General features: G+C 51.3%; 1 protein-coding gene across 1 annotated transcript; it reads right to left on the reverse strand.

The window, feature by feature from the left end:
- Window positions 1-8,157: 8,157 nt before the first annotated feature.
- On the reverse strand, window positions 8,158-9,283 carry LOC124705731 (E3 ubiquitin-protein ligase ATL4-like). The gene has a single exon (XM_047237438.1). The coding sequence runs from the start codon at window positions 9,259-9,261 to the stop codon at window positions 8,158-8,160; it is 1,104 nt and encodes a 367-aa protein (XP_047093394.1). The 5' UTR covers window positions 9,262-9,283.
- Between the last annotated feature and the right edge of the window lie 1,021 nt (window positions 9,284-10,304).

The raw sequence follows: 10,304 nt of genomic DNA on the forward strand, positions 1-10,304 counted from the left end.
ACAAATTGTCTTAAAAAAAGTTCAAAAAATACCCGATGTCTACATGCTATGTTGACACACAAATTTTCATGAATAAAGAAGATTTTTTCGTGGCTTGTATAAAAAAATTGTGTTTTGTTTTAAACAGGTGACGGAAATGTTTTTTTAGTAGAGCTTTGTGTTCGAACATAAAATCCTGGCGTACACTAGAGAACATGTTTAAGATTTATTTTACATTATAAAATGCATTTTCGATAATAGATTTATCATTCTACTTCCAACTTAGTTTTGGTGTCGCCTATCTACCGGTGCATTTGCATTGTTTCTCTGCCGGGCTTAAACATACAGCATGTGCCCTAGGCAGTGTAGCACGAAGCATGCATAAAATTTCTCTCAGTTGTCACGCTATCTGTTCCATATTACTTGTCGCAGACTTATATGTATTTATATATATATGAAATATGGTTACATATATTTAAATCAGTGACAGCTAAAGCGTAATTAAAGGGATGATTTATTATACACGCTGGCTCTATCCTGTCTCAGTCCACAGCATCCCTACACCTCTACCGGTCTGCCCTGACTAGCTAGCAATGGTAGTACAGCCAGGTCTTTTCTTTTTGAAAGAAACGCAAAGTACAGCACGTTGGTCACCTGGCCGGCCCATAAAAGATCGCAGAAGGCCAGCGTACGTACGGGCTGCCCCCTGTGTGGACTGTGGAGTCAATCAGTCGACGCAAACATATTTGACTGAAAAAGCTAGTAGCACCTACGTACGTAGCTATACCGTGCCTGCCTCACTAGGAGAAAGGAAAAGCTAGAGAAAAAAAAGTAGAAAGGAAATTGCATGCTGAGTTCGGCATCACAGGGCAGCAGGGCAGGCCCCTCTTTCGCTTTTGCTTGCCCCCTCTTGAGAAAACATCCAAGTCAAAGCGACCTCCCACAGACCGCTACAGCTCAGCGCGATATCAGATCATCTTGTTCAAAACAGTAATACTACTACTAATCTACTAGCTACAAGTAACCCTCTACCCACGTCGATCTAAAGGCAAGAAGCCAAGAGGTGGTGGAGGAAAAGACGAGCCATGGAAGCTCAATTAACCAGGCTTGTCTTCAGTTGGCTAGGCAGCAATGCAGTAGCAGCCAGTACACAATGCGGCTGTAGATGAGGCGCGGAAGGAGAAATACAAGGCAGGCAGGGGCAATTTGATATGGGGACCTCGAGTTCCTTGCCACAACCTCATTGGGCTCATTGTTACCTGCAATGCTATTAGGGCATCTCCAACGGGGCGACCCATCCCGCGCCCGCGCGTCCGGATGGGTCCAGCCGGACAAAAACCCGGCCCAACGCGGGGACGCACCGCAAAAGCGGACGGCCGCGGCGTCCGGGACGACGCAAACCCGGCCCAAATCGGGCCGGGTTTGCGTGGCCGCGAATGGCACGCGGCGTCCTCGCGTGTCCGCCCGTCCGCGTGGGCTGGCCCACTGTCGGTGCCCCGGTCCTATTAAATGTGGGTCGGGGAAGTGGACTGTCCCTATCCGGTCCCCACTTTCCACTCCGGCCGCACGCGCGAGCTCGGAAGCTTCCGCGCCGCCATGGCCCCGAAGCGCGAGTTCTCGCCATCCGCCAACGACCACGAGGCGGCGGCGGCCGGCCGGTCGCGCCGGCGCCGTTCGCCATGGGGCCGCCGGCGACGCCCGAGACGCGACCGGATCTACGTCACCGTAGCGGTGGCGCGGATGTTACGGGACGCCGGCGTCCCAATGCCGTGGGGGACGTGCACCTCCCCACGGGCGGCACCTGAGCCGGATCGGGTTCCGGTGCCGCCCATCCCGGCGTCGAGCCGCGCCCGCTACGCCGAGATCCGGAGGCGCCGCGCTCGCCGCCGGCGGACCTCCGGCGAGGACCCCGCGTACGGCGACGCAAGTCCCAGCCGGGACTTGTGGTTCGAGGTGGAGCACGATGCGCGGCGGCGCACGTGCTTCACATCCGCGACGGCGCGGCCTCGCGCGCATCCGAGGCACGCGGCGCTAGGGCGGGCCGGCCGCCGCCCGGCGGCCTCTACATCGGCGAGCCCGCGCCCCGGCCCCGGCCGCGGCCGCAGCCCCGGGAGGAGGAGAACGACCGGAGGCTGCGGGCGGCGCTCGCGGCGTCCCGCGAGCGGCACGACCTCGACGAGGCGGCCAAATGGCCGCTCCTCGCCGAGGCAGCTGCGCACCTCCGCGGCTGGAGGAGGCGGCCGGGAAGGCCCGGGAGGACGCCCGGGCGGACGCGTGGGCCTTCCTCCGGCTGGCGCGCCGTCGGGAGGAGGCCGCTACGCGTCGGGCGGCGCTCGGGAGGAGGAGCGCCGGGCCGCGCGCCGGCGGAGGAGGAGCGCCGGCCACGCGGGCGGAGGAGCAGCTCCGACGGGGAGTCCGCGCGGAGGGCACGGCTGCGCAGGCCGGCGAGCCCGCCGAACGCGCACTCCGCACTGGGAAAGGGCGCGGTGGGACCCACGGCCGGAGTCCCCGGTGCCCTCCGGCGTGTCGAGCCGGAACAGCGCGTCGCCGTCGGGCGGCGTCGTCGTCATCGACGCCGACGATGACGAGTACTGCGGGGGTAGTACTGCCGGCGGCCACCGCGAGCTCGCAAACCCCGGCTAGGGTTTGCTTTTTTAGTTTAAAGCCATATATGGCTTTCTTTTGTGTAAAATTTGCCCAAAATAGGGCTAAGTTTAATGACCAACTAGTTTAAATTTATGTTTTGTTCTTTTCCTTTTTTATTTTCATTTCTGTTCAGCGTGCGACCCAAACGGACACGCGGACGCGGGCCGCTGTCCGGGTGTCCGTTCGGCCACGCAAACGGCCCAAAACGGACGGCCCAGCGCGTCCGTTTGGGTCGCGCGGTTGGAGATGCCCTTATATACCTGAAGTTTACACGCCATTACCTCAGAGGGTCCAAAATGACCCAAACACAAATTACTTAAGCAAAAAAATAAATAATCCAAAAATGTGGGCCAGGTACAAGTTTATGTTTTGGTCCTTTTTTTTGTTGGTTTCTGCAGTATCTGTAATACGTCGGGAATGACTCTCCAGGTTCTTGACTTCCGCAGCTCCGGTCATCACTGTTCAAGAGGGAGGGGCCTAGGGTTCGCCACGCGCGAGCCCCTGTCTATGGCAGGTGCACTGGCGAGCCACTGCCCTCAGTGACGTCGTGCAAGAGGGCTAAGAGGGGACGGCGCCGGAGTGGCCGCAAGGTGTGTCATCGCGAGTTCCCAAGTTTGGCCATGGCACAGCCCATCTTTTGTGCCGCCTCGGAGGTGCATGTGAGGCGTGTGATGCGGAGGCTCAGGGAGGCATCGAGGTGAAGCGCCGCTCGAGGACTAAGCCTCGGCCTCAGCCTCATCCACCGACGGCGACACGAGGTTAGTCGATTCGTCCAACCTTCCCGTAGATGCGGGCATGAAGAGGGATTCGAGGAAGATGTTTCTTACAGGTGGGTCCCATCAGTAGGGAGAAAATAATAGCGGTGGGAATTTGGTATTAGCATTAGTACGGGAAGGGTTGGGCCAGCTGTCCTAAGTGCAACCGTGGTCCATGGCTCATCGGTCGGCCTCGATGGCTAGATGCCCCAAGGTACAAACAGTCATTCTTTTATCTTTTTCTAGAAAATGAATTTAACTTTGTCAATTTCATAACTTTTTCATTTGATATTAGGAAATTATATATAATACATCAAATTTTTAGAAAAATCCTCTATGTGTTTATGTAAAATTCATGCATTTTAAAACAATTATAAATGATTGTTACTATAAAGCCACCCCTTTGGGCCACTAATAAAATGGAAAATCAATTTTTTGTGGCACAAAAAAGGTAGTTTGCGAATTTGTAGGTAATGGAAAGATGCACAGCCTTGCATAAGAAGGGGCCATGATTCCAGGTTTTGGCATGTCCCTTCACTAACCTTTGAGCAGAAAACCCCATTTCGGGCCATTTGGGCACTATTTCTTAGTCAATTTCAAAATTATGTGTGGCAAGACATAAACACTAGTTTGCAAAGTTATTGGGAATGCAAAGATTCAACCCACTGTAAAAGAGGGTCAAGATTCTGAACTTCTCTTAGCACCTTGGAGTTACCTAGCTCATCTAAGTAGAAAAGCCAAGTGAAATCTTGCTTGGTGGTAAACTTTGTGAAGCATTCTTCACCAAATGATTGGTACGCAATGCTTGGTATTTTTTCTAGGAAATGAATCTCAAACCATGCATCCATGCATTGGTTTGCCATTTTCTGATTTTTTTGAACCACCTTCGGTTTGATCTCAAATTTCGGTCAAAATCGTAGAGACCGCCGCGTGCGCTAGGTGGACACCGGTCACATGTATGGAAAATGTTCTGGGCATACACACCATTGGGGCACCTTCCTATATTTTTCAAAAAATATATTGGACAGTATTTTATGCACCCACATTTCAAATTAGCATTTATCAGGATTTAGCTCAAAACAATTCATTATATGACACCAAGCAGATAAAATTGTTTAAAACTTGGAGGGGGCCTTCCTACCATGCCCCCCACACGTGAAAATTGTAGTGGTGCCATTTTCAGACTCCACTTAATTGGTACCCACATAAAAAAAACACCTAACTAGAATAAAATGGAAAATCACATTTTTGTGGTAAAAAAGGTAGTGTTACAAAGTTGTAGGGAATAGATAGATACACAGAATATGGGATCATAATTTCAGGCTTTTGGCATGTCCTTTCACTAATATTTGAGCAAAAACCCCATTTTGGGCCACTTGGGTAGTAGTTCTTAGTCAAATTCAATATTTTCGTGGCAAGCCAATAAACCTTAGTTTGGAAAGTTGTTGGGAAGATTCGCACCTCTGCAAAAGATGGGTCAAGAGATTCAAAAATTTGATGAGAACCTTGCAGTTACCTAGCTTATCTAGGTATAAAACAAAGTGAACTCCTTGTTGGTGCTAAAATTTGTGAATGACTTTTCACCAAATGATTTGTACGTCATGCTTGGTCTTTTCCCTAGGTACGTAATGTATCATAAACCATGCCTCTATCCACTGGTTTGCCATTTCTTTGATATTCTTGAACCACCTTTGTCTTGATTTCAAATTTCGATCAAAATCGCGGTGACTGCCACGTGTATGGCAGAATTTATGGGCATACACTACATTAACACACCTCCCTGTATTTTTTTAAAAAAATGAACAATATTTTTTCTACACCCACCGTTCAAATTAGCATTTATCACGATTTAGCTCAAAACTAATTTATTATATGGCTGCAAGCTGAGATAATTCTTAAAAGCGTGGAGGAGGCCTTCCTACCATGCCCCCACCGGCAAAAAATTGCAGTTGTGCCATTTCGCGCACTCTACTTGGTACCCACTTCAGAACAAACACCATCTAGCTAATAATAAAATGGAAATCACTTTTTTGTGTAAGAAAGGTAGTTACCAAAGTTGTAGGAAATGGAAAGATTCACAACGTTGTAGAACATGTGGTTATGATTCCAGGTTTCGGTATGTCCCTTCCACTAACGTTTGAGCAAAAAAACACATTTTGGGACATTGTGGCACTAGTTCTTAGTCAAATTCAGAATTTTGTGTGGGACGCCAATAAACCCTAGTTTGCGAAGATATTGGGAATGCGCAGATTCAACCCTTGTCAAAAGACGGGGTCAAGATTCGAAAGTTTTCTGAGCACCTTGCAATTACCTAGCTCATATGGGTGAAAAGCCAAGTGAACTCCTGCTTGGTGTCAAAATATGTGAAGTATACTTCACCAAATGATTGGGACGCCCATGTTTATTATTTTTTCTAGGTAATGCATCACATACCATGCATCCATGCACTGGTTTTCCGTTTTTATTTTATTTTTTGGAACCACCTTTGGATTAATTTCAAATGTCGGCCAAAATCTTGGTGATCGTGGCGTGTGTTAGGTGGACGTAGGGCACGTGTATAAAAAATGTTATCGGCTTACACACTCTTAGGGCACCTTCCGATATTTTCTTTTCAATTACTTGTGCAAAATACTAGGAATGGCTTTATCTTCAAACCCAGGGTGATATGTACCTACGAAGCGCATACGAAAATGTGCATGCGGGAGACCGAAGGTTCCACTCTTATATATGCCCTCTCGCGCATTGCCTCCCCATTCCCATAAAAAATTACCCAATCTGGCAAAAAAAAACCCCCGCTCTGCATCACTCATTGGAAACCCTATCTAGTTTGATGCTGCTTATTAAGCAATTTATATGTTGTTTGTGCACTTATGTATTTTTTTTTGGGTTGAGAACGTCTATATTTGGGGCAACTATGCCCTGGCCTCTGGGTATGCATTTGTGTGATGGTGAACTACTAGTGTTGGTGTTATATAATGCTTGTGTATGATGGTGAACTATTCTTGGTGCTATATAGTCCTAATCTTAGCTAATTTTTTTGTTAGTTTTCAGTTTGATGAAATACTTACGAAACCATGGTGAAATATTACTTTTCGTGTTTGAGAGAGAAGCTCTAAAGGAGGACCTGGCCCTACACTGCCACACTCATCAACAGGTAACAGTCACACATTTTTGGAACTGAATCTGAAAAAGAAATAGAACCAGACACTTTTCGCACATGCGGATAGGCTAGCCTCGGGGGCCGAAGCGACTTAGCTACAACATTTGAGGTGGCTCCTCTACGGTTGACAGGCCGGGCCTGCTCAAATTTGTGACATGTCGTCTTCTTCCTTGCTACAAGACACACACGACATCGAGGACCACATGTGCTCTGCGGCCAAGTCCTCACGCACCACCGCTACCGTTTCCCTCACAGGTCGACGCCGCCATTCCCCATGCACCGTCGCCACCTAGCTATGCGGATCCACAATATGGCTTTTGGTTTCCTTCCCAGCGCGCCACCGCCGTTTCCACCTGCGCCACCGCACTTATCGGGGGCTGCCCACCATTGGTCGCTGGACCGGAGATCGGTGCCGGTGGCACCAACCGAGATCCACCGGGGCTATAAACATGAAATGGGGGTTGGGAGGGGGGGGGGCAAATATAATTCTTGTGAGCCTCGTTCACTTTTTTTCTATTTCTTAAGAATACCTGGGATTGTGCTGATTTCATATGATATCACTTGAAATAGGCTATTTGGATAACTGGATTCCCCATTTTTCAAAAATATTCTATTACAAGCAGCAATAGGCAACACGGGAACCGACTGTCCACCTAGCAATTAGCCCGGGGCAGGGAGGCAGGACACGTCAGTGCAGTGGTACAGTCAAAGCAAAGTTTCTCCGGAGTTACCCACACCCACTTTATCCATGCAATGCAGACGTGATCGCTCGAACAGTTTAGCAAAAACAAAATAAAAAACAAAAAACAAAACTACTGTAGGCAGCAACAATATATAATGGGCACAGATGCTAGCTGGATCATAGGGATTACTTGTCCAAATGAGACAGCCAAGTCCTTTTTTTCCGAGTAGAAGTGAGTTTTCGATCTGATGCTGCGTGCCCTGGACCAGGAAATCTGGGTCCATATCCGAACGCCCATGTGCGTTGGACACACAAGAAATGCTCTGCCTGTCCTGCCCCAAAGTATGCCACTGTCCTCTAGTCGCACAAGTCCACAATAATGTATGTACACAATCTCACACTGTGTCACACTCACACACATGAGACAGAGCAAAGCAGGAAACACACACACACACTCTCTCTCTCTCTCCCTCTCTCTCTTCATCACTGCCCTTGCAATCCACAGTACTTTACCAACAGAAATTACAAACTCATTAGCAACCCAAATCAAAATGTAGTTTAGGAGTGTTGTTGATTTGAAAGCGTTGGAAAATGTGAATTTCTAATTTCATCTCACCAAATGCAACATGGAAGGAAGGGGAGTTTCTCCTCAAAGTCCCCGAATTCCTCAGTCTTCCCGCCGACATTCTCCAATTCGGAACCAGATTTCGAATTCCGTACGCCACCACAAAAAATTCCACAACGAAAGAGAGAGAGAGGGAGGGAGAAATTGTTTACAGATGGTCGCGGATGCCCAAAAGCAGAGGCGGGCAGAGCATCAGAATTCGATGCCAGGGAGAGGAGGGCCACTTCGGGGATTACACTGTCATCGCCGGCGGCAGAGTCCGGCGAGAGCTTATCCCGCCACTGAACGGGCGCCTGCGTGTTCGTATGTACTAGTACGCCCCCGTCAGCCACCGCACGAACCCGTAGAACGCGCTGCCGTCCTCGGCCTCGCCCCGCCGCGACACCGCCGGCGCCACCCCGCCGTCCATGTCCCACCACCACTCCGCCGTGGCGGCGGCCGTCACGCTCCCGGCGTCGTACCGGCTGCTCCACCGCCCGCTGCTCCAGCGGCTGCTCCACCGGTTGCTCCACCGGCTACTTGTCCGGCCCACGGACCTGAACGACGCCGTCGGAGTCACGGACGATGACGGCGGCTGCTGCGGCAGCAGCGCGCGCTCCCCCGCGGTTGCCAGCTGCTGGCTCGGCTCGCCGGTGATTCGCGCCGTGGGTGCCAGCGGCGGGTTGGCGGGCTTGAGGACGACCTGCAGGTCCTCCTCCACGAGGTACTCCGTGGCGGAGTTATTGGGGCTCGGCAGCGGGTACGCGCGGGGAGCGGCGGCGGCGACGGCCGCGGAGTCGGACGAGGTGGAGCGGCGGCTGCTGACGCTGCCGAGCTCGACGCGGAGCAGGTCGGGGAGGGGCGGGTGCGGGAGCGCGATGGAGGCGCGGCAGAGCGGGCAGGACGGGTTGGCGCGGAGCCACGGGTCCACGCAGCGGGAGTGGAACGCGTGGCGGCACGCCGGGAGGAGCCGGAGCTCGTCCTCGCCGCCGAACACGCTCTGGCACACGGCGCAGTCCCGGGACGACCGGGGCAGCGCGGCGAGCGACGACGCCAGCGTGAAGAGCGGCAGCCGCTCGATGAGCCGCTCCCGCTCCGCGGCGGCCTCCTTCCCCTGGCCGGCCACGGAGGGCGCCGCCGCAGCCGGCGCTACCGCGGAGCTGCGGACCGCCACGAGCGGGAGCGGCGGCGCGGAGGAGGAGGAGCGGCGGCAGAGGCTCCGGATGAAGTAGTGGATGGAGATGGAGGCGAGCAGCATAACCACCACGATGACGGCGATGATGAGGATGCTCGGCGATATCCCCGCCACGCCCCCGCTCCCGCTTCCGCGCGAGTCGTCACCCCTCGCTCCTCCCTCCTCCGCCAGCCGCGGCACCATGGGCACCACCAGCGGCACCCTCCGCTCCGGTGGCGGCGGAAGCGACGTGATAGACATCTCTCTCTCCTCTGCTCTCGGGTTAGTGGTGGGCAGGCTGAGAGAGGAAGGAGGCGGCGTGTTGTCCGTGGTTTATAAGTGTGGTTTTGTCAGCACGCCAGGCCCATGGCGTCCACGGCTGCCTATCATTTCCAGTTGTGCCGGGAGATTTTGCAAGACTACAGTGATAATATAGCCAAGTGGTGTTGGATTCTTCCCCATTCTAATTAACCATTTTCTGATCACTCAAGTAGATGATGCATATCTTAGTGATAGATTTCTCACACAATTAGGATTTGTGGGCCTTGTGGTTTGATTTTCTCCGTTGAACATTCTTCTCTCTGCTCAAAGACTATTTGGAGTCATTTGTAAGAAAGGAATTCATGCTGGTTGTGTATTTGCTCACTATGTTAGGAAAAGAAAGAAAGGATATAACCAAATCTACTAACACAAATGAAGTAACATCGTTTTTTTCAATAAATATAAAAGATTCGCCCCATCTACCTAATATGAAGTTTAAAATTACAAACGAGCTTTAGCTCGTGAACGTAGTCTCCCAACATAATTGATCCCAAGTGATGAGCACCCGCCGTGATCCACAAAGCCGCATCTATCTTAATATTTTGCACCACATAGGAAGGCATGGTGGATACATGATGGAAAAAAACCCTCGATGGTCGTTCGGTCCATAACTCCCTACGATGTTAGCATGATGAGGGATGCCAAAGATTTTCTACGAGTGACATTGGTGTAGATGGAAGACTCCCGCCATTCCTTCACGGTTTCAAAACGTGGACCACCTTGAAACGTCAACTGAAGTGGGCCCGATATATGCCATAGTCATATTCCAAATCCGACTAGTGTAATGACCTTTGAATAGGAGGTGTGCCGCCATTTCCATTTCACGCTTGCAAAGTTGGCAAAGCCCGCAATTGGACATCCTCTTTTTTGAAGACGGTCCGTTGTACACACTCTGTTTTGTAGGATAGGCTACATAAAAAAGATTGCATTAACTAGAGGAGCCTAAGTTTTCCAAACCGCTTCTGGCATGTAGGAGCGAGTCA

Source organism: Lolium rigidum, chromosome 4, assembly GCF_022539505.1.
Source record: "Lolium rigidum isolate FL_2022 chromosome 4, APGP_CSIRO_Lrig_0.1, whole genome shotgun sequence".
Taxonomy (NCBI): domain Eukaryota; kingdom Viridiplantae; phylum Streptophyta; class Magnoliopsida; order Poales; family Poaceae; genus Lolium; species Lolium rigidum.

What these genes read in the sequence shown, in the direction of transcription:
- LOC124705731 (XM_047237438.1), bottom strand. Translation starts at nt 9,261, where the DNA reads ATGTCTATCACGTCGCTTCCGCCGCCACCGGAGCGGAGGGTGCCGCTG.